Source organism: Triticum aestivum, chromosome 6D, assembly GCF_018294505.1.
Source record: "Triticum aestivum cultivar Chinese Spring chromosome 6D, IWGSC CS RefSeq v2.1, whole genome shotgun sequence".
Classification (NCBI taxonomy): Eukaryota; Viridiplantae; Streptophyta; class Magnoliopsida; order Poales; family Poaceae; genus Triticum; species Triticum aestivum.
The window spans coordinates 479,474,710-479,499,784 of NC_057811.1; the positions used below are offsets into that span (position 1 = coordinate 479,474,710).

The 25,075-nt window shown below is 43.1% G+C and overlaps 2 protein-coding genes and 2 pseudogenes across 2 annotated transcripts; all 4 read right to left on the minus strand.

Annotated features, from left to right (window-relative positions):
• Positions 1-7,399: 7,399 nt before the first annotated feature.
• LOC123142762 (uncharacterized) lies at positions 7,400-10,897 on the minus strand (annotated as a pseudogene).
• Positions 10,898-11,108: 211 nt separating this feature from the next.
• Positions 11,109-11,945, minus strand: LOC123142157 (disease resistance protein RGA5-like). The gene has a single exon (XM_044561163.1). It carries the CDS (start codon positions 11,943-11,945, stop codon positions 11,109-11,111), a length of 837 nt encoding a protein of 278 aa, XP_044417098.1.
• A 58-nt stretch (positions 11,946-12,003) lies between these two features.
• LOC123142158 (disease resistance protein Pik-2-like) lies at positions 12,004-12,968 on the minus strand. The gene has a single exon (XM_044561164.1). It carries the CDS (start codon positions 12,775-12,777, stop codon positions 12,142-12,144), a length of 636 nt encoding a protein of 211 aa, XP_044417099.1. The 5' UTR covers positions 12,778-12,968; the 3' UTR covers positions 12,004-12,141.
• Positions 12,969-17,096: 4,128 nt separating this feature from the next.
• LOC123146136 (disease resistance protein RGA5-like) lies at positions 17,097-22,914 on the minus strand (annotated as a pseudogene).
• Positions 22,915-25,075: the final 2,161 nt, after the last annotated feature.

The window sequence follows — 25,075 nt, forward strand, 5'->3', positions numbered from 1 at the left end:
GTATTTTGTCATAAAAATATATAGTGGACTGCCATGATAATGACATGGTCCTCGTTAGTTACATGTATAGGCTTAATTGAGCTGTGGAGTTCTTGTTACCTTGTCTGTCTGTCCTCGTTAGTTACATGTATCTCTCTGTTTGTGTTTCTGCGTAACAGGTTCGATCGCGGTTGGAGAAAAATTGAGGCGTTTGTTGGCTCCAAGACAGTGATACAGGTATATACATGTGCTCTGCTTACTTTTGGTTTGCAATAGTTATCATCTGACAAAGTATGCTTAGTTGTTTGGTTTGCAACCCATATTTTATAGTTGATAATACATTTTCCAGATTTGCTTGGTTGCAATCTTTTATCTGAACGCGGTCATTATAAGTTTATAGCTTTCCCACTGTCAGGCTTGTTCCAATAAGTAGATGCACTTGCTCCTTTCTTACATATTTGTGCAATAGTTATCATCAAGTCTACTTCCATGTTGCTGCTAGTAGTAACCTGACAGCACAGCCATACTTAGACCTTCAGAAGGTCAATCTTCAGTTTACTTGACTTTTGAGCCTGCTAGTAGTAACTTGGCAGCCATTCAAGGATGTCTTGGTTGTTCACGAGGCCATCCAATTGTTGTTATGTGATGACCTGATTTCTTGTCTTCCAATGGCATTTGACATTGTGATGACCAACTCATTGATTTGTCATACCCATACTAAACAAAGGTTAGGTTCAGAGATAGTGCTGCATTGTTGAGTTTTACTCCTTTTGATGTAGTAAATTTATTGACTGGTGTTTATCTTACCCTGTTCCATTGAGTAGTAAATCATTATTGGCTTGTATAGATGTCAGCATGCTCCCTTTCTACTCATTTTGGAGAACCTGTTCTTCACTTCTAAGAGTTGTTGTATTGACATGGCAACCTTTGTATCTTCCTGTAGTATGGAGTATTAAATTGCCCCCTAGGGTATAAGGTTTCATTTGGATGTTCTCCCAGAACAAAATCATGACTTGTGACAATCTAAGGAAAAGGGGGATGGCAAAACCCCTAGAGTGTGTTCATTGCAAAGAGATACAAACTGTATATCATTTATTTTTTGAATGTATTGTAGCTAGTAAAATCTGTGAAGATGTTGAAATGCTTTTCTAGGTGCCAATCGTTAACTTTGAATCTATTGCTAAGTTGTGGCTTTGCAATAAAAGATACATTCACTTGAATGCAGTGTGCTTTTTTCTTTTCCAAAGGAAAAGAAAATGTGGTGTATAACAAATGTATTATTTGGTGGAAATTGAGATATCATATTAATCATTGACAAATTGGCTTTGAACAAATAATCTTAAATCCATGCATACCTACACAATTCATCTATTTGCAATGTGATGTTGTAAGGGTACTAATTGGTCTCTTCTGCTGCTTATCAGAGATGGGGGGAAGCAGCCACCGCCGCTCTGCCTCACCGGAGTACGAGTTGGATGCTTTCGAGTTCTTCAGTGTCATACTTGGGACTTCAGTATCAGCCACGAGGCAGGTATATAAAACGAGAGATCTCCCCTTCACCCATCTCATTATGATAACTCTGTTGTTTGCTACATCACTCCTTGTCCCAAATTGCAGAGGCTGCCTGACACTTTTATGAACATGCTGGGTGAAGATCCGCCACATAATGTGAAGCTCCGACAGGCCGGCGGCGGGGTTCGCAGGCTGTGGGACGTGGAGTTGGTGATCGAGGAGGGCCACATGTACCTGTGCCGTGGCTGGGAGAAGTTCTACAGTGCCTACGACCTGCGGACCGGGTACTTTCTTCTCTTCAGGTACGACGATGACGCCACAATGCTCATCGTGAAGGTTTTCAACACGACTATGTGTCGCATGCGCTACGCTGACGACGAAGATGCCAGTGCGTTCTGCCTCTTCTTATTCCTCTACATTTGGCTTTGTCTCACATCGATTGTTAACGGCCATTGTTGCATTTGGACAGGCAATGGGAGCAGCAGCAGCGACACTGGCTACAGCCAAAGCAGCAGCGATTCTGGCTTTAGCGAAAGCAGCAGCGATTCTGGCAGCAGCAAAGACAGCAAGAAGGATGATCCGGACTGGAGTGGGGGAGAAGAGGAGCAGAGTGGGGATGAGGAGCTGCAGGATGACGATGGGCATCAGGCTGAGGATGACCTAGCGCTGGTGGTGGCTGACCAAGGGCAAGAGATGGTGGTGGCTGACCATGGGCAAGAGATGGTGGTGGCTGACCATGGGCAAGAGATGGTGGTGGCTGAGGATGACCTAGCGATGGTCGTGCCCGTCCTGCCTGAAGGTGGCCTCGCGATGGTGGTGGTGCCTGACAATGACCACGCACTGGTGGTGGCGCCGGCGATCCCACAGCTGGGCGACATGACCACGCCAATTGTGGTAGAAGACTACATCCCACAGCTGCCTCCACCGCCTCGCCGCTCTTGGCGCATCAGGCTGAGGAAGGAGAAGGAGAAGAACAATGAGAACTGAACTATGTGAAACTTTTGTAATATGGTGTTGGATGGATAACGGTGTTGGATGAACAATGTGAAACTTTTGTAATATGTAACGATGGAACTATGTGTTGGCTATGTATATATGATGAAACTTGTGTGTTGGATATGATTGTTATATGGATGCTTGTTGTATATATATATGTGTTGGATATCTCATATGTGAAATAGTGACCTGAGATTAAGAAAAAACGATTTTTTTTAAATGTAACTAATGGCGCACTTCCATCTGGTGCGCCATTAGTATACCAGTTACTAATGGCGCACCTGTGGGATACTAATGGTGCACCCGTGGTGCGCCATTAGTATACCAGATACTAATGGCGCACCTGTGGTGCGCCATTACTAAAATATTCTAGTGGCGTGGTGCTAGTGGCGCACCAGTAGTGCGCCATTAGTAGGCAAAACTGGTGCGCCACTAGTAAGCCTTTTTCTAGTAGTGCTAGTCCACGGTTCTTTCACCCCGTGATGTAATAACTAATTATGATGTAAAAACAAACTCTAAATTCCTGTTGTATGAAAACTTGTATAAAGGTGTATGAATACAACATGAAATAAAAAAGAAATAAAATACGAAATAATAGTAGTAGCGCGGGCAGGGAGAAGCGCTACTAGTAATTACCAGTAGCGCTCTTCTGAGAAAGCGCTACTACTAAGTCGATATAGCAGTAGCGTGGGTCAACGCACGCTATTGCTAACCTTTAGCTGTAGCGTCGTACTAGTAGCGCTGCTGCCCGCGCTACTGATAGGCCTAAAACCCACGCTGTTGCTAGGCTTTTCCCTAGTAGTGCAGGGAGGATAGAAGTTCAGCTAACAGTACAGACATAATTACTTCCCGATGTCAAGACGTTTCACCATGGGCGCCCATCCTCTGCTCTTGTTGAAGAACCCGTTCGCAACATCAACCAGCAGTGCTACGACGGCCCGCAACATCAGTTGCCCTTCTTTTCTCTGTAGACCAGCCTAGTAAGACATCCAATAAGAGATTTGAAAGAACAACATACTAGGGTCATGCGGGTAACATGATGAAATGTAGCAGCATTTCTGGCATTCCACAAAGTCCAAAACACCGCAGAAACACCCACTGCTATTGTTTGCCTAATATTCTTAGGAAATTTTTCTACCCAGGCAGTAAACTCTTCTATCTTGCATGGAATGTCATGAATTCCAATTACATTCCTAACCACACCCCACACAAAATTAGCCACCACACATGTACAGAAAAGATGATCAACCGTTTCTGGGTAATCACATAAACTACAGTTTTTGTCCTTTCCTTTCCAGTTTCTTTTTGCCAAATTATCTCTAGTTAGGACACTATTCTTAAACATCAACCACAGGAAAACTTTAACTTTCAGCGGTATCCTCGCCCTCCACAGTTTCCTATGAGGCCAGGCAGCATGATCTGTTTTTAAAGCAAGGTACAAAGATCTAACAGTGAATCTACCAGATTTAGTTAGCAGCCAGCTACATCTATCCTCTTGATCGTTTAAAACTAATTTACTGCATAGATTTTTGAGCTCATACCACATATCAGCCATGTCTCCCCATAAAACTCTTCTAAATCTAATCAAACTCATATTATCAGATAGAGCTTTGGCGACAGTGAAATCTGAACTAAAGGTTAGCAGATAAAGTCTAGGGAACTACACGCTAAGAGGTTTGTCTCCTAGCCATACATCACTCCAAAACATAGTCCTCTCCCCATTACCCACCATCTTCCTACAATATTGCCGGAAAATTGGTTTAACCTTCATTAGACCCTGCCAGAAATGAGAATGACAAGGTTTTTTCTTGCTATCTCTAAGGGTACATCTACTTAAGTATTTCTTTCTCACTAGATCTTGCCACACGCCACTACCATGTTCAAGTTTCCAGATCCATTTGCACAGTAAGCAGATGTTCATAATGTCAAGATATAAGACGCCTAAACCCCCCATCTCTTTAGGTCTACAAACATCTTCCCATTTCACTAGATGGTACTTTTTAACCCCCTCCTCCTAACATTCTTTTCATAAAAAAGTTCATCTTCTTACTAGGGCCTTTGGGTAGGTCAAAATCATATACAAAGGAATATTGCTTAAACTAGAGGTAATTAAAATCAATCTCCCCCCATATGATCTGTACCTCCCTTTCCATACACTTAGCTTCTTCTCCATTTTCCGCTCAACCCAATTCCAGTCACTATTACATAATCTAATTGCATTAATAGGGATACCTAAATATCTAAAAGGAAGTTTTCCTACAGCACAAGTAAATATTGTAGAGTAATTGTCCTGTTTGTCCTTAGCTTCACCAAAACAAAAAACCTCACTCTTGTGAAAATTAACTTTAAGGCCAGACAATTGTTCAAATAAACAAAGAATTAATTTCAAGTTTCTAGCACTTTCCAGATTGTGTCTAAACATGAAAATGGTGTCATCAGCATATTGTAACATATTAATGCCATCTGGGATTAAATCTTGTGCTAATCCTTGGATAAGGTCCAATTTTTGTGCCTTAGCTAAAAGCAAATTAAGTATGTCGATGGCAATATTAAAAAGAATGGGGGAGAAAGGATCTCCCTGTCTCAGTCCTTTTTTCGTCTCAAAAAAGGACCAATTTGATCATTGCCCATGACTGCTACTTTACCCCTCTCAACTGTCTTCTTGACCCGACCAATAAATCTAGGTGAAAAGCCTTTTTTCTTCATGACAAAATACAAGAACTCCCAGTTAATCTTGTCATAAGCTTTCTCAAAATCTACTTTAAACAAAACAACACTCTCTTTTTTCCTATGAACTTCATGCAACACAATAACCCCATCTAGTATATACCTTCCTCTAATAAAAGCTGTTTGCACAGGAGCTATAATCTTATCAGCTACAGTAATAGCTCTATTATTTAAAACTTTTGTAAAAATCTTGAAAATTACATTCAACAAACAAATTGGTCTATATTGTGATTCAAGTAACAACTATCCTCTGATCTATGCAATTAATTAGTACGCAATATGCTTAGTGGATTACTGGAGTTCCTTGTCCTTTGCTGCTGCGGGCAAAAGTTCATGACCCTCCATTTGAATCTGGTGATCTGTTTTGGTGTGAATTTCGTGGGTCACGAAAATTTTCTATTCATGAAGTGACAAAACAACGTTACAACTCTGAAACCTTTTTTTTGCGGGTGACAACTCTGAAACCTGACATCATATCTCTCAACTTAACTTAACTTAATTGGCTGTCTCAACCCAACTGAATGCATAGTCCATCAAATTAAGTTACACACAAGAGCTTGTACACAACAGTGAAAGTTCACCTAGAGTGGTGTACCTAGTTCTTAATAATAGTAATAAATGCAACGAAATCAGATAGTACATGATCCCCCTAAAACCAAATAGTACCATGTAGCAGAGCAATTAACTAACACAGCTTCTTCTGAGACGCCTTTCTTTGAGCTTCAGGGGGTTCAGGCATCACTACAACATTCCGATCAAGGCAACAGCACAACATCACACACTTTCATTCAGTAGAGGATCCCCTGAACAGATGAAGGGAGAACATGTCAACATCTAAGCGTGAGAAAGATTGCCTCGAAAAGTGTTGTACAAAATCAAATTGTTAATTATGATTAATACCTCTTGCATTAGTAGTGGAATGTCATGATATCACTAGTAGAATGGAACCGGGACTAAAGGGTCGGTACTAAAGCCCCCCCCCCTTTAGTCCCGGTTCTTATACGAACCGGGACTAAAGGCCCTCCACGTGGCTGCTGCCTGGAGGTCCACCTTTAGTCCCGGTTGGTAACAGCAACCGGTACTAAAGGAAATTTATGATTTTTTTAATTTTTTTCCTGATTTTCAAATTTCTGAATTATTTTAACCTCTAATCTCTAATCACCCCTCATCACTACTCAATTTAACCTCTAATCACCCCTCATCATTCCAAATCATCTAACTTCCCGGACGGTCACCCATCCTCTCACTACCCCAGCCCGAGCACGCTTAACCCCAGCCAATTTCTCCCTCGTTTCCAAGTCTGCACTTGTTGTTTTCCTGACAATAGTAAGATGTCAATCCTATTAACCCTCAGGAGTTTAGCTTGACCATGAAGTCACACATTTCACTGTTTGAGTTTGAAACTATTGTTCTAAAAAACAATAATTATTTAGTAACACTAGTATTTCTTGAATAAGTAGTTTGACCATTGTTTGACCACAATTTGACCAGATTTGACCAAAATTCAAAAAAACTGGAATAATTATTTAGTAACACTAATATTCTTGAATAATTATTTAGTAACACTAATACTTCTTGAATAGGTAGTTTGACCATAGTTTGACCAGATTTAACGAAAATTAAAAAAACTGAAATTTGAACATAACTTTTTTTCCTTTTAGAATGTGAGGATTCTGAAAATTTTGATATATTATACGTTTTTCCTGACATCGTATGCAAAAGTTATAGCCGTTTTACATTTTCCCTACACTTTTGCAAAACATGTCCGAATTTACATTTTTAAATTTTCCTAACTAGTAGATGTAGTAACATAACTACATCTCGAAGGATTTTAATTTTTGAAGTTTTTATCATTTTCTTTTGCTTTTTACAAAACTGAAAAGGCGATCCAAGGGGGGGGGGGGCGGTAGAGTTTGAAAATGGGCCCTTTAGTCCCGGTTTGAGACACCTTTAGTCCCGGTTTGAGACACGAACCGGGACTAAAGGGCATCACACCCTTTAGTCCCAGTTCGTGTCTCAAACCGGGACTAAAGGGCTCATTTGAACCGGGACTAATGCCTTTAGCCGCACGAACCGGGACCAATGCTCACATTAGTTCCGGTTCGTGACTGAACCGGGACTAATGGGCTTATCTGGCCCGAATGAAAGCCCTATTTTCTACTAGTGTATAACAATTCCCTAACAACTACATCTCCTCCTCTTTGCTCCAGCTCTCTCCCATTTCGTCCCGGATAGATAACCTGGGATGATTGGGATGATTATTTGCCTCGTTCCTTATAGCGGTGGCTGCAACAAAGTATTTTCTCTAATACGAGCTGCGTCAGAGTTGCCATCATAATATGTGTCATAACTGTTGGAGAGAGTAATTTCGGCATCTCTGAGAATTGGGAGGTGGCCAAGACCCAAGCAGAACCCATAAGCTTCTGCCACTGAAACATAGAACGGCAGCTTAAGCTTCTCCAGCTTTGGCAGTGCCCCTTCTTCCAACGTCAAGTAAATTGCACATTCCCAACGGTACGCAAAAATAATGTAGAATTCCTTCAAACATGAGAATGCAAACAAAGCCTTTCTTTCTGGACAGTCTTGAATCTTATACTTAGATAAAGTAAGGCTGGTATCTCCCTAAGTATCCACAGACCCTCTTCTGTTACTTCAATCAAATTAAGGTCCAGGTATGCAAGACTGGTGAGTGCTGGTACAATCCACTTTGGCATCTGAAAGATCGAGGATGTCGCCTAGAGGGGGGGGGGGTGAATAGGCGCTTTAAAATAATTACAGTTTAGGCTTGAACAAATGCGGAATAAACCTAGCGGTTAATTTGACAAGCACAAAACCTACAACAACTAGGCTCACCTATGTGCACCAACAACTTATGCTAAGCAAGATAAACAACTAAGTGATAGCAAGATATATGACAAGAAACAATATGGCTATCACAAAGTAAAGTGCATAAGTAAAGGGCTCGGGTAAGAGATAACCGAGGCACGCGGAGACGATGATGTATCCCGAAGTTCACACCCTTGCGGATGCTAATCTCCGTTTGGAGCGGTGTGGAGGCACAATGCTCCCCAAGAAGCCACTAGGGCCACCGTAATCTCCTCACGCCCTTGCACAATGCAAGATGCCGTGATTCCACTAAGGGACCCTTGAGGGCGGTCACCGAACCCGTACAAATGGCAACCCTTGGGAGCGGTCACCGAACCCGTACACTTTGGCAACCCTTGGGGGCGGTCACCGGTACCCGTCAAATTGCTCGGGGCGATCTCCACAACCTAATTGGAGACCCCGACGCTTGCCCGGAGCTTTACACCACAATGATTGAGCTCCGAACACCACCAACCATCTAGGGCGCCCAAGCACCCAAGAGGAACAAGCTCAAGGGTACCAAGCACCCAAGAGTAATAAGCTTCTCAACTTGTAACTTCCACGTATCACCGTGGAGAACTCAAACCGATGCACTAAATGCAATGGCAAAGGCACACGGAGTGCCCAAGTCCTTCTCTCTCAAATCCCACCGAAGCAACTAATGCTAGGGAGGAAAATGAGAGGAAGAACAAGAAGGAGAACACCAAGAACTCCAAGATCTAGATCCAATGGGTTCCCCTCACATAGAGGAGAAAGTGATTGGTGGAAATGTGGATCTAGATCTCCTCTCTCTTTTCCCTCAAAAACTAGCAAGAATCCATGGAGGGATTGAGAGTTAGCAAGCTCGAAGAAGGTCAACAATGGGGGAAGAACACGAGCTAAAAGGATAAGGTTCATTGGGGAAGAAGACCCCCTTTTATAGGAGGGGGAAAATCCAACCGTTATGTGCTCAGCCCGCACACGAGCGGTACTACCGCTCGGGCGGAAGAAGCAGGGAAACGGAGCAACAAAACATGAACCTTGGGGCGGTAGTACCGCTTACAAGCGGTACTACCGCTAGAGGAGCAGATCACGGGCCCAAAAGAGGCAGGGCAGAGCAGAGTACGGCGGCAGTAATGCAGTAGCGGTACTACCGCTCGACCGGAGCGGTACTACCGCTTATAGGCGATACTACCGCCCAAACGGGGCGGTACTACCGCTTATAGGCGGAACTGCCGTGCCTTACTGCCGTGCAACTACTGCTAAACCCGACACAAAAAGGCAAGACCCAAAATCGAGGCGGTAGTAGAGCGGTACTGGAGCGGTACTACCGCTTGACGCTACAAGCGGTACTACCGCTGCCATCGCGGTACTACCGCTTGACGCTACAAGCGGTACTACCGCTGCCACCGCGGTACTACGGCAGGGAGAAAAACAGAACTGCCATAACTTCTTCAAATGAACTCCGAATTGAGCAAACTCAAGCTTGTTGGATACAAGACGATGAGTAGCATCAAAACCTCCAACCGAGAAGAACCGGCATAACCTCCAACATCGAAAACTCATAGAAGATGCGAGTGAACTCCGTTTTCGATGAACTCGAGCTTGTCATCAAGATGACCATAAGCTCCAAAACTCACAAAGAGAAGAACCAAACAAGAACCAATAGAGATGATGCAAGGATGCAATGGTTTGAGCTCTCTATGAACGATACGATCAAGCTACTCATCGAGAGCCCCCCTTGATAGTACGGCAATCGATCTTATAACCCGGTCTCCCAACTACCATCATGAGACCGGTAAAATAGAAAACCTATCAAGAGCAAACCTTTGCCTTGCACATGGTCCACTTGAGCTAGATGATGACGATCTTGACTCCCTCAAGATGGACCACCTTTCTTGATTGCGTTGGCTCGATGAAGACTAGTTGATTGCTCCCCCATACTCCACTATGGGTGAGCCACCCTTCCGCACATCTTCACAAGTCCATTGTCACCACAATGGATGGCAAGCTTCAAGCATTTGATCTCTTCGTGATGCTTTACTTGAACTTGCCCGCTTCACTTGAACTTGCACACCGCAACCTGTCCCCACAAAGAACTCTCACGAAGACCATGGGTTAGTACACAAGGCGTAATTGACAATGCTTACCATACCATGGGATCGCTTGATCCCTCGGTACATCTTGTGCGCTTTGTGTGTTGATCAACTTGATTCACTCTTGACTTAGTCTTGATCAACCTTGACTCTTTCCAACTCTCTTCATTTGGATGATGTCTTGAAGGTAAACATGAATGATCACACAATCTTCTTCTTCAAGACATGCTTGCAATAAGCTCAACTCTCACATGACCAATCTTTGGATAATTCCTTAATAACACCTTGGTCACCACCTAAACTCCTTGAAACCCACACATGGACTTCAAGAAATGCCAATGGACAAATCCTTCAAATATAACTCAAGGCAACCATTAGTCAATAGAGATTGTCATTAATTACCAAAACCAAACATGGGGGCACCACATGTTCTTTCAGCATCTTTGGTAAATAGTAGTCAGTGGTCATCCAAAATATTTGGAGGTTATATGGCAGAGGGACCAGGAATCTATGAACTGGATTGGTGTTGAACAAGAGTATATTCGTAAAGACTAGAGTTTGCAAGTGCCAAGCTTGCATAGTGAGGAGAGTAACATCTATTCATGCCTCTTGTATTCCTGAGATCCTCCACCATCCAACTGTAGATGGAGGTCTCTCAAACCAGTCAGATTTCCCAGTTCCTTGACTGCACATAATGAACTCTTGATAATATTAAAGCCTGAGATCACCTGTAAATTCCTCATAGTTCCAATCCCATTTGGTATCTTTGTTTCACCGTGAGGAGAGGAATATGGACATCTTGCAGTGAGTAGATTTTGTAGCTTAACAAGATGAATAATTTCACTGGGCAATTCTTCTATGTGTGTATTTCTAAGATCTAGCGTGTCTAGACCATATAGCTTCACAATTCCTGATGGTAGCTTCTTCAGTGCCCCTAAAACTCAGGTACTTCAGCTAGAATAGTTTATCTATACCATTCATATCATAGTCATGCAGACTCTCACAATCTTGAAATTCTAGGACCCACAAAGCTTCAAACTGAAGAAGCACAGGCAAGTGCCTGATGCAAGTTGATGCTATCACTGTTCGAGATCGTACCTGGCTTAGTTTTTCATTTGCCAATATAGATGCAAGCTCTTGGTCAATATGTTGGACTGATAGTCGCCGAATAAGACCACCATGCTTTGTGAAATCAGTTTGACTGTGCACTGCCGAAGAGATGAAATTATCTTCAACCGATTTTGAAATAATGAGATCAAGCATCATATCATGGACTTTACAAGCACGAGCCTTTCCATCATAGCCAACTTCCACCGGTTGGACCATACTTCTGTTTATTAGCTCATAGAAATGGTTCTCGGCAACCTCTTGTTTGCTCTGTCCTCGCTCTTCAGACATAGAGCCTTCTGCGATCCATCGCCTCACGAAAATATCTCTGTCAACCAGATAATCCTCAGGATATATACGTAAATATAACAAGCAGGTCTTTAGATTAGGTGGAAGGTCATTGTAGCTAAGGGATAGTATGCTATTCATTCCTTCTAAGCTTCGGTTTTTGTCCAATGCAGAACCAATAGACCTTCTGACCCTCTCCCACTCATCTTTGACCATCGGCCTGTTTGCCAATAAACTTGCTATGCTGATAATTGCCAATGGGAGGCCTCCACATTTCTTTAGTATTTTATTTGAAATTTGTTTTAGCACATCAGGGCAGCTGTCTTCAGAACCACATATTCTTTGGAAAAACAATATTTTGAAGTGGAGATCACTTAGGGCTTCCATTTCATACATGCGTCCATTACCACCTTGATAACATGATCTTGCTACATCAGCATTGCGTGTCGTAGAAATATTTCTGCTATATAAATCATTCTCCAGGGAAGCATACTTAATAGCGTCCCATGCTGATATGGACCATATATCATCGATAATAATGAGATACCTGATAGTTATAAGTACATTTTGTTAACCAACTAGGAAAACGAGTTCAAATAGAAAACATAAAGATACCAATGTCATGTATAAGGAATCCAACCATAATCGACAGCACCTTGCGATGCTTGGTTGAGCTACTTTCATCTTCCAACATCCAACTAGCAAGATCATCTCTTGGACCATCAATGCCCACAAGGTGTGCTTCCTCAACAAAAAGAGCAGACAAGCGGGGATCCACAGCTGAATGTTCAAAGTGAACACCATCCAGCTTGTAACTACTTTTCAACTCTTTTACCTCCTTGAGACGAATTTTCAGATCTTCAATCTGGTTGGCAATTCCACGACGAGAGCCCAGCGTCTTGAGCCGGCAAGCAGTCTTGCGAAAGAACTCCTTGAAGCCACCCTGATGTTGGCCGCCATTACCGAGCTGGTAGATGAACTTGTCGATGACATCCTCGATGTCATATGTCAACTCCCTCAGCAGCGATATCCACGCCTTCACCTGGACATCAGGATCTTGCCGCGTCATGTACTTCTGAACCGCTGCATGCATGCTGGTCAGCTCGGATTTGAGTGACCGGATCTCGCGGCGGACGCCTTTCAAACGGGCATACTCACGAGCAAGCAAATCGGTGAGCTTCCCCAGGAGGGGACCCAGCACGCCATGCGAAGCACTGACCACCTCCATTGATCTCTCTACTTACTCCTCTCTCGAAGCCATCTCTTGGTTTGTGCTTGGTGTGTGGTCAGAGTGGAGAGAAGTGCAGGAAGAGGAGCGACTAATGTGGGTACATACTAGCTGCAAGATTCTGATGGAGTTTTTGTTTTAGTTTGGCCTAACCATGGTTGTGGCTGTGCCATGTGAACGTAACCATGGGCCTGTCTGCTTTACAGCTGCGTAGGCCTTGTCGGGTATACAGCGAAATTATGCGGATGCAATTATTGTTAAGAGTCTCGTACCGCATTTTAACCCAATGGCAGGCAGCACGCACATGTAATGCTCATGTACATCAACTGCAGATGGGTCACCTGCGTCACTCTTGTCATATCATAACTTTATGAAAAGCACAATGGCCCATATGCAAGTGACTCTAAACAAAAATGAAGGGTACTACATCTCAAAAATAAAAAAAGATTTTCTACTGGAGAAAAGGCAAGTGGAGTAATTAAGCGAGCTGTCCTACTGCAAGATGATTTGTCATTGGAGGCCAAGAAAAGAGTTGAACAAGCATTGAGCATGGGACTATCCAATGCTTGGACTTCGTGGGTGACTGGTTGTAGTGTACTAGCCGTCTAAGCTATAAAAAGTTTCTTCTTTTTTTTTGCCGAAAAGCTGTTACAAAGGTAACTTTGGTTTCAAGAAGTTATTGGGAGGGGCGTTTTGGCTTCCGGGAGCATAGGATGAACAATAAATGTAAAAAAAAAAAAAAAAACTTCTGAAAGTTTGTGTAAGTGTTCGTGTTAGTCTCACAAACATGCTTGACAAATATGCGAAACAGAGCAGCGGGTTCGTCGATAAAAAAACAAAATTGGGATGACATATTGGGGGTGACATTTGGTCTTTAAATTTTTTTTTGCACAGAAAAAGTGCTTACCTTTTTTGCCTCAAAATTCTCAGGTAGCATTTGGATGTGAGTAAGTTCACATAAAAAACTGCCTGAGGAGCAGAGTAACTAACTTACCTTTTTTGCTCTGTTTCCTTCCTCTGCTACCTAAACTTTTTTCGGCTCGGGAGCATGTGCTCCCGGAAACCAAATTGGTTCCAGAAGTTATTGTCTTTTAGACGACAAATTTAAGAAAATAGAGTGAGATTTATTTGTTTTGATTGAGGCCTTGTGCGGTAAACTTGCTTCGGAGACCCTATCCCGATTGATTACTCTTCTCCCTTTAATTGAGCGCTTCAAGTTTAGAATATGCTCCACCTTCGATCTATTTCCTCTTGCATGCTCATGAGCATGATCATGTCCACTTCTTCGTCCAAATCCGACGAATCAAAGAACTTAGCTTCAATCGTTTTATCAAGCTCTGTCGGTCCATACTCCTCGTCTAAACCTGAGAATAGTTTGTAATCCAAACTAAACCCAGGCCAACCCATGCATGTACAAGTCCAGCGCTCAAGCCGAACCAAACCAGATTGCAAATGGTACAATCCAAACCAATCCAAACTGTATTTATTTTCAAGCCAAATCCATCCAGACCATTTTCTAGATATAGTTTGAATCCAAAGTTTCAAACTATGGTTTAGTAGCAGCAACTGGAACGTTGGACTTGGACCCCAAACTTGACCTGTACGTACAAAACTACGAAACGCATGAAGCACGTACGAAACAGCGGCTAGCTTGGTGTGTGCTTGGTCTGAAGAGCTTCAGTGTACGTACTCCGTGCGTGCACCGGAAGAGCAAATGGTGGCGCCGTCCGCGGAGACGGTGGCCCGTCGCCGGCTGCAAGACCTTGCCGGATATGTGCAAGACCCTTTGGCAGATCGCTGTGCCGATGATCTTGACCGGGGTTTCCAGTTCCTCATCGGCTTCGTCACTGTCGCCTTCATCGGCCACATCGGCAAGGTTGAGCTCATGGCCATCTCCATTGTCAACAACATCGTCCAAGGCCTCGGCTTTGCGCTCCTCATGTTCTGCATGAAGGAGTTGGCTGGGTGATACGCACACTCATGTCGCTCATCTGCGGCTGCGGCTGCGGCTGCTCCCAAACCTAGTGCCAGTCTTGTGTGACATGATGTCAAACTGATCGCTAGACTGGTTTTTATCCATGGACTAAAATGGTCTGAGACCAATTTGTCTCTGTCCAGACCAAACCAACCGAATCTATTAATTACAGAAGCCCATACCAAACCAAATTACAATAGAGGCTCAACCCATTTCAACCAAACCAAAGCAGTTCAACAGGAAAACCAAATTGAAACTATGGTTTCACACCAAACTATTCCCAGGTTTAGACCTCGTCCGACGAAGCATCGGAATTCATGGCTTTCCCACAAATAAATCACAAAAAAAAGGGTCGGACATTCTGTCGAACACATATTGAGGGGTAGCTCGAGAGTTGCCAGACATACCGTGGTGGCGTCCGGCCGGCGACGATCACGGGAGAGAGAACCGTTGTGCCGGTCTTGGCGGCGCAGACGCTCGGAACGGCTGCGGTGCAAGGGTGGCGGCGGGGCTGCGAGACGTCAGGCGCGGAGGAGGAAGAACAAAGAAGAAAGCAAATGGATCCGGTAGGTCAAGGGATGGATTTGATGCAATTTCTGATGGGGTAGGCCTGTCGGGTCCGACGTTGCGGACGTGTCTGGACTTTCACATATTTAGGCTGGATATGAGGCGTTTAACTCGTCTACAATATTTTCTACTACAGTACTTAATCTTGGCTTCTCATTGAGCCGGGGCCAAACAATCGGCCTAGGTACAGCTAACTGCCTAGCTACGGTAAATGATGAGATATATGGAGACGGAGGACAGAAGGTGGTGGATGGGTGGCTCGGTTCCACTAGGCAACAGTAGCAGAGGAAGGAAACAGAGCAAAAACTGCCGGCAACCGGCAGCAGCAGAGGAAGGAAGCAGAGCAACTGACAGAACACGCGAATGACTGGCTGTTGCGAGGTTGCTCCTGATGTTATCAGTCAGTTCCATCAGGCAACATTAGTATGCACGTACATACATACACCACTGCCAAGTGGGACCCGAGTAGATGCAGTGTTGGTTGTTCAATGGTGGATACATACTTCCTGCTGAACAATTTTTTTTCTACTGTACGCCCAAATCTCGCGCCCCGCTTTCATCTCTGAGACTGAAACCAGCTAGTAGGTGCAGCAGTTCAGAGCTTCCTCTGCCGTTTCAACGATTTTTTTGGTGGGCATAGAGTTTTTATTGTACCGCTCAAATTTTGCGGTTCGGCCATATTTTGAGCCCAGCCCATTCACGTACGCGACTCCCGTTCGTGGCTTCCTAGGTTGCGCGGATACTTCAGAAAGCGTGTGTATCTAGCCGGATACTGCCCCGATACGTATCCTGTAAGTATCCTTTGAATTTTTAATTAAAAAAAATAGAAAATAAGGTTTGATACTTCTAGGATACTTCTGCGACACTTTTTGGATCCCTGAAACCTCTCATTCGACATGAAATCCCATCAATAGTAAAGGTGCACCTTTTGAAGATCCCCAACATGGACGTGAGTTCATGCCAAAACACGACTGTCAATGTTCTTGTTGGATTCAAAAGTGAGCAAGAGAGAGCCGATGCATTGATTGAAACAACAAACAAGGCAAATCCCACTGCCAATTAATGGATGTGAAACGAGTGTGAGAAAACAAAGGGAATAATCCTATTGAGGCATGCTTTGACCTAGAAGCTCTCTATTTTGTTTTCAATTTTTTAATAATTAATATATGTAATATTTATATACAAATGTATCCCCGTATCCATGTTTTCTGAAAATTGGCATATCGGGCGTATCCCCGTATCACGTATCCGATACATATCCAAGTATCGGTGCAACGTGGGTGGCTTGGTGCCGTCGACCCCGATTCTTCTGCTGCTGGTGCAAAGTTAGGATGTAAAGCAGTCTGAAACTCTGATTTTGGTCTGAAACCTCATCTGTTAACGTAGGTTCAGTAGCGTGGCCTAGCGAGTGAGGCCCCTGTTCAGTACTTCAGTTATGCTGACTGAAATTTGCATGGGAACATTGTCTGCAAGCAGCAGGTCATAGAAAGTGCACGTAAACTAGCTAGGATTGATGTTGTCATGTTGGTCATCTCCGAGTAGCACAACTTGACATGTCCAGGAACGGGAGCAGCTTCAGTAGCATTTCGTCGATACAGAAGCTTGGGGTGTACCCAGCCATGATCCAACCTCTGCATTTCGCCTCGGACCGTTGGACACGTGCTTACAGCTTCTACACCCAATACTATAAACTCAAGCTGCAGTAGAAGAGTTCATAGTATTGGAGTGACAAAACAACGTTTCAACTCTGAAACCTGACATCGAACTTGTGGCCAGCTGCTTCAACTTAACTTAATGAATGGTCCATCAAACTAAGTTACACACAAGTACATGCACAATAGGGAGAGTTCACCTGGAGGTGAGCTTAATAATTCTTAACAAATCCCTCAAAAATAAATTCTTAACAATAGTAATCAATGCAACAAAAATATGATAGTACAATATTCCCTGATAACCAAATAGTAATCAATTAATGTAGCAGAACAATTAACACCACTTCTTATGTCACGTCTTCAGGGTTCAGGCATCACAACGGATTTCAATCAAGAGAACAGCACACCATCACGCACTTGCGTTTAACAGAAAGATCCCCTGAAAAGTTGAAGGGGGAACAAATCACATATAAGGGTGCAAAAGGTTGCGTGCAGAAAGTATGGTACAAAATTGTTGATTATGATTAATACCTCTTGTATTGGCAGTGAAATGTACTCCCTCCGTCCGGAAATACTTGTCATTGAAATAGATGTATCTAGATGTATTTTAGTTCTACATACATCCAATTTCATCCATTTTGATGACAAGTAATTTCGGACGAAGGGAGTATATAACAATTCTTTGACAGCTATTTCTCTTCCTCATCGGTGTAGCCCTCTTCCTCATCGGAGGAGCTTTCTTCCATTTCGCCCCAGATAGATAGCCTGGGATGATTGGGATGGCTATTTGCCTCCTTCCTTATAGCAGCAGCTGCAGCAGAGTTGCTTTCATAAGATGTGTCAGCATTATTGCAAAGAGTAACTTTGGCGTCTCTTAGACATGGGAGGTGACCAAGACCCAAGTAGAACCCATAGGCTTCTGCCACTGAAACAAACAACGGCACCTCAAGCTTCTCCAACTTTGGCAGTGTCCCTTCTTCAAACGTCAAGTAAATTGCGATTCCATGACCGAAAGTACGAATAAGGTAGAATTCCTTCAAACATGGGAATGCAACGCCTTGTAAGGTAAGCTTTTCTTTTTGGACAGCGTTGAATGTTATACTCAGACTGAGTAAGGCAGGCATCTCTCCAAGTATCTGCAGATCCTCCTGTGTTGCTTCAATCAAATTAATGTCCAGGTATGAAAGACTGGTGAGTGCTGGTACAATCCACTTTGGCATCTTTGGTAAATCGTAGTCAGTGGTCATCCGAAACATTTGGAGGTTATATGGCAGAGGGGACCAGGAATCTAAGAGCTGGAGGGGTGTTGAATCAGGAGAGTATATCCATAAAGACTGAAGTTTGCAGGTGCCAAGCTTGCATAGTGAGGAGAGTAACATCTCTTCATGCCCCTTGTATTCTTGAGATCCTCCACCGTCCAACTGTAGATGGAGGTCTTTCAAACTGGTCAGATTCCCCAGTTCCTCGACTGCGCATAATGAACTCTTGATAATATTAAAGCCCGAGATCGCCTGCAAATTCTTCATAGTTCCAATCCCATTTGGTATCTTCGTTTCACCGTGAGCAGTACCGGAATATGGATATCTTGCAATGAGTAGATGTTGTAGCTTAACAAGCTGAATAATTCCAGTGGGCAATTCCTCTATATGTGTATCTCTAAGATCTAGCGTCTCTAGAACATAAAGCCTCACAACTCCTGATGGTAGCTTCAACATGTCAGTGCCCCTAAAGCTCAGGTACTTCAGCTGGACTAGCTTATCTATACCACTCATATCATACTCGTGCAGATTCTCACAATCTTGAAATTCTAGTAGACGCAAAGCTTCAAACCCAACAAGCCTAGGCAAGTGTTTGATGCAAGTTGATGCTATCACTATCAGAGATCGTACATGGCTTAGATCCTCATTTTCCAATATAGATGCAAGCTCTTGGTCAATATGCTGGAGAGACAGTCGCCGAATAGGACCATGACAATTTGCCAAATCAGTTTGGTCGTGGCCTGCCAAAGAGATGAAATTATCTTCAACCGATTTTAAAATAATGAGCTCGAGCATCATGTCATGGACTTTACAAGCATGAGCCTTTCCATCATAGCCAACTTCCACCGGTTGAACCATACTTTTGTTTATTAGCTCATAGAAATGGTTCTCGGCAACCTCTTGTTTGCTCTGTCCACGCTCTTCAGAGATAAAGCCTTCGGCTATCCATCGCCTCACTAAAATATCTCTTTCAATCACATAATCCTCAGGATATATACATAAATATAACAAGCATGTCTTCAAGTTAGGTGCAAGATCATTGTAGCTAAGGGATAGTATGTTGTTCATTCCATCTAAGCTTCAGTTTTTGTCCAATGCAGAACCAATGGACCTTCTGACTCTCTCCCACTCATCTTTGACCACCGGTCTGTTTGCCAATAAACTTGATATGCTGATAATTGCCAATGGGAGGCCTCCACATTTCCTCAATATTGTATTTGAAATTTGTTTTAGCACATCAGGACAACAGTCATGCGAACCAAATATTCTTTTGAAGAATAATCTTTTGGAGTCGAGATCACTTAGGGCTTGCATTTCATACATGCGGCCATTACCACCTTGACAACATGATCTTGCTACATCAACATTGCGTGTAGTAGCAATAATTTTGCTAGATAAATCATTTTCTAGAAAAGCATACTTTATAGTGTCCCATGCCGATATGGACCATATATCGTCAATAACGATGAGATACCTCACTAGTACAAAACAGGGCTTTCGTCACAGGGCAATATTCACATTAGTCCCGGTTCAGTCACGAACCGGGACTAATGTGAGCATTGGTCCCGGTTCGTGCGGCTAAGGCATTAGTCCCGGTTCACCTGGGCCCTTTAGTCCCGGTTGGTGCCACGAACCGGGACTAAAGGGTGCGATGCCCATTAGTACCGGTTGGTGGCACCAACCGGTACTAATGGGCTTTGAGGCATTAGTACCGGTTCATGGCACGAACCGGTACTAAAGGGCCCATCAAACTCTACACCCCCCCGGTGGACCGCCTTTTCAGTTTTAGAAAAAACAAAAGAAAATGATGGAAATGTCAAAAAAATAAAATAAAATAAATTTCCCATGTGATATGTGGTGTTGTTGGGAAAATTAACAAATATGAATTTCGACTTTATTTGCAAAATCTCTCTGGAATTTCTTAAAATGGGCATAACTTTTGCATACGAACTCGGATGAAAAAGTTTTTTATATGAAAAATCATCTACTCGAAAAGTTACATCCTCAAAAACCTAACAGAAAAAAAGATACGGGGCTTTTAAGATCTGGAGAGGCAAAAAAATTCAAAAAATTTCAAATTGTGGTCAAACTGTGGTCAAACAATGATCAAACTAATTATTCTAAAATATTAGTGTTACTAAATAATTATTTCAGTTTTTTTGAATATTGGTCAAATCTGGTCAAACTGTGGTCAAACTAATTATTCCAGAAATATTAGTGTTACTAAATAATTATTGTTTTTTAAAACAATAGTTTCAAACTCAAACAGTGAAATGTGTCACTTCATGCTCAAGCTAAATTCCTGAGGGTTAATAGAATTGACATCTTACTATTGTCGGAAAAACAACAAGTGCAGACTTGGAAACGAGGGAGAATAGAACCCGGAAGTTAAGCGTGCTCAGGCTGGAGTAGTGAGAGGATGGGTGACCGTCCGGGAAGTTAGATGATTTGGAATGATGAGGGGTGATTAGAGATTAGAGGATAAATTGAGCAGTGATGAGGGGTGGTGATTAGAGATCAGAATTCGCAAATTTTTTTTCCAAAAAAAAATATCATAAAATTTTCTTTAGTCCCGGTTGGTATGAAGCTCCAGGCTGCGTCCACGTGGACGACCTTTAGTCCCGGTTCGTGTAAGAACCGGGACTAAAGGGGGGAGGCATTAGTAACGACCCTTTAGTCCCGGTTCAAAAACCGGGACTAAAAGCCCTTACCAACCGGGACAAAAGCCCCCTTTTCTACTAGTGCCTAATAGATATAAGTGCATATTGTTAACCGCAAAAAAGAGTTCGAATACAAAAACATTAATATTACCAATGTGATGTATAATGAATTCAACCATACCGCAAAAAAACACTACTAACTCCAACAGGATGGTAATAAAAAAATAAAAAATAAAAAAAAACCATGATACTCTAAGCATCATATAAGCTACAAGTACTGAACGAGTTATGTAAGTTCTACTATGTGCTTATTGCTTATGTTATCATGCGCACTTTGCTTACTTTACCAAGACTTCACACATAGATGTAGCGCAAAACTAACCAACTTAACTTCCAAAAAATCTCACTTTAATAATGTTTGCTTCATGATCATACACGCATCATTTCACAATACTTGTCGACTATTTTCGTCCATAACACTTGTTTAAATATCTAATGTGTGTGGTGCGTACTTAGAAGTATATTTTAATATCGTGTACTCATTTTTCAACAGCCTACATGTAAGTTATTCGTGTTTTAAAGGTTCTCGAGAAATATTTGAGTCCTTTCAGTACATCACTAATAAACTCTATGCATATTTTTTTTTAGCTTTGATTCTATTTCACTACCTACAGTCATGCTAATATTAATAAATGTTCCCAACTATATTTGTTAAAAAAAGAGGTGGGGAAGGGGGGGGGGGGGATTACCTCTTATCTTGTAAGAGCTCTTTTAGCTTCGCAATACATTTCATATCATCCCAGCTGTCGATACCTTCTGTAAAATCTTTCTTGCAAGGCATCTGGGAGATCAAATCCTTCATAATTTTCTTTACATTAGGCTTTTGTGAGACAGAGACAAAAGCCACACAATGGAAATGCCCTTGGATCTTGCGGTAGACCTCCCTCGCCAGTGTCGTTTTCCCCAAACCACCAAAGCCAACAATGGACAGCACCTTGCGATGCTTTGTCAAGCTATTTTCATCTTTCAACATCCAACTGGCAAGATCATCTCTTGGGCCATCAATGCCCACGAGATGTGCTTCCTCAACAAACAAAGCAGACAAGCGGGGATCCACAGATGAATGCTGATAGGGAATATCATCCAGCTTGTAACTACTTTTCAACTCTTTTACCTCCTTGAGACAAATCTTCAGATCGTTGGTTTGGCTAGCGATTCCACGGCGGGAGCCCAGGGTCTTGAGTCTGCGAGCAGTCTTCCGGAAGAACTCCTTGAAGCCTCCCTGGTGCTGGTGGCCGTCAGTGCCGCGCTGGTGGATGAACTTGTCGATGACATCCTCAATGTCATAGGTCAGCTCCCTCACCAGCGACATCCACTTCTTAACCTGAACATCGGGATCTTGCATCATCGTGTACTTCTCGACCGCGCCATGCATGCAGGTCAGCTCGGATCTGAGCGAGCGGAACTCACGCCGGACGCCTTTCAGGCGGGCACACTCACCCGCGAGCAAACCAGTGAGCTTCCCCAGCAGGGGACCCAACACGCCGTGTGAAGCACTCACTACCTCCATGGATCTCTTTGTTTTCTTTTGAAGGGATCTCTCTATTCCTCTCTCAAACCGATCTCTCGGTTTGTGCTTGGTGTGGTCAGAGTGGAGAGAAGAGCAGGTAGAGGACTGACTAATGGGGTTCGTACTAGCTGCAAGATTCCTTGAGTTTTTGCTTTAGTTCGGCCTAACCATGGTTGTAGCTGTGGGTAGTGCGCAGCGTCACTCATGTCGGCTTCACGGCTCTGTAGGCCTTGTCGGACGAACAGGGAAATGCAGCATGAGGAGCCCGCATTGACTGGTAGTCTCCTACCACAGTTTAACCTATGGCAGCAGATGGGTGCACAGAATTAAGCACAATGGCCCATATGCAAGTGACTCTTGAAGAAAATGAGGGTACATCTCAAAGATAAATATATGCTTCTCTCACACATTATTGAGCAAGAGAAACCTCTTGTCATATGGGAAGATATCTGGTGCTCCGGGAGCTTCTCAGCCGTTGGATCTAAAATCCAAAGGCCAAGGAGAGAGCTCGCACATTTATTTAAAAAAACACCCCTAGAAGTCCGTTATTACAACCAGATCTAGCGCATCCCTAGACGACCGTTAGATTATAGATCCAACGGCTGAGGAGCTCCGGGAGCCCGTAGCACCTGATATTTTCCCCAGAGAAGCGCAGTGGAGTAATTGAGCGTGCTGTCCTACTGCCAGTGATTTACCACTGGAGGCCAAGATTTGAACGATCATTGAGCAAGAGAGTATCCAATGCTAGACTTCGTTGCTGAGTGGTTCTGGTGTAGCCCTATAAGATGTAAAAGTTGCAATTCTGAAAGTCTGAATATTATTAGGGTGCACATAACCGAGTGTTAGCCTAAAAAAAGCATTAGCATCAATTTAGTTACTCGTTATGTTGAGGATAAGCTCATGCTTAATCTAGCCAATTTCACTAGAAGCACATTTTTCTACTGTTACTTCTTCTTTTTCCATCTCTCTATTAGTTAACTTCCTTACCCTGCAAACTTCTTCCTTCCTTACCCTGCTTTTTGCAGCTTGTGATGTGACTGTCACACGAGCACCTCATGACTCATGCGTCTGTCAATGTTCCTACCAGCGGTCTTGGGCACCTGACAAACCCACAGTCCATATGTTCATAAGGTTAATTCATTCGCACTTACTTTTATAGGTTCTGTTTTAAATCATCTTCAATTTTTTTGGCAACACCACTCCCTTTTCTTTCATCTTCCGGGAGGTCTGAATCCTGAAAGCAAGGGTTCAGGGAACCAAATAGTTGTAGAAGATTAAAGCTTCACATGATAAGCCAGGTCCTAGGTCGTCTTGCAACCGTCCGGTCCTCGCACGCATGAACCACATCTAAACATTTGTCTAGAATTTAAACCTGTCTCAAGCTCAGAATTTGGTTCATTGAAAGTTCAACAATGGACAAATCCCATGAAAGCAAAATTTCATGGAACCATCCGAAGCTGAAAACTTAACACGATAACCCAGGTAATCTTGCAACCGTCCACGCATTGCTTGCTAGAATCACAACGTGTATACATTGTGCTGGTCTGCAAGAATTTAAACTTGTCCGAAACTCTGAATTTGTTCATGGAAAGTTTAGCAACACTTGTCTGTGCAGACTGTACTGCACGACTATGCATCTTCCATGCCCGTCTTCTCAGCACATAGATTGTCAAACAGATGCCCGTCTTCTTATTAGTCAGAAAACCAAAAACAAGACTACTGAAAGTCGACCATAAAAAAAATCCTGCAGCAGGTTCTTGCTGAATCATATCAATCTTGAATAAACCTGTGCTGCATATATTGCAGGCTATTTTGCTGTGCCTGGTGGACACGTACCTGAAGCTGGGGCTGGCGGTGGCGCCGCACCTGGTGCGGGTGCGGCTGGGCGGCGTGCAGCTGCTGGGGGGAAAAAATCCTATACGACCGGGTCGTACCAACCCGATCGTGAGACCCTACCCGCCACCGGCGCTCCGTCCATGGCCACCTTCTCAGCTCTGCTCCGCCGGATGTGTCCTAGTTACTCCACATTGACCTCTCCATCTTTGCAAACGTGTAACTTGAAGGAGAGAGCATGTCTGCTCATTTGCTGGTTGCAAACACATGCACATAGCTATGTGCTCTCTCCATCTGCATCCTTCTATTCTGCTGGATATGTTCGTGTTGGAGTAATCCTTTTATTCGTTGACAATGAAGCAAAAAGAAGATGCGCAGACATTGTTGTTCTGTCAACACACTGTGGAGCTTTGTTCAAGTCAAGTAGTCTGGGATAGTTGATGATTTGTTCAGTTTTCTTCAGAAATTTCTCCTCTAAGTTAAAGATAGGATAGTTGATGTGGATTGTGGAGCTTTTCTGTTGTATAGTATAAATGAATTTGATGTACACTCTGAATAAAGGCTCCTGGTAGTCAAAGCTCCTCGTGATAACAATTTTGTGCAGTTTGCAGTGTGTATCTGTTGTCAAGAATTTTTATCAGCCAAGAATACAACCTACTAGCATATGCCTATATGCTGATTTTACAAACTCATCACATGCATATCCATTTCTGCAAATAGTGTATCTATCCTGAAACATATAACTTTGTATTGAGGAACCAACAAGAAACAAACAAGACATG

Bases quoted from the DNA above. Each gene is read 5' to 3' on its own strand.
- LOC123142157 (XM_044561163.1), bottom strand. From the start codon at position 11,945: ATGTATGAAATGGAAGCCCTAAGTGATCTCCACTTCAAAATATTGTTT.
- LOC123142158 (XM_044561164.1), bottom strand. From the start codon at position 12,777: ATGGAGGTGGTCAGTGCTTCGCATGGCGTGCTGGGTCCCCTCCTGGGG.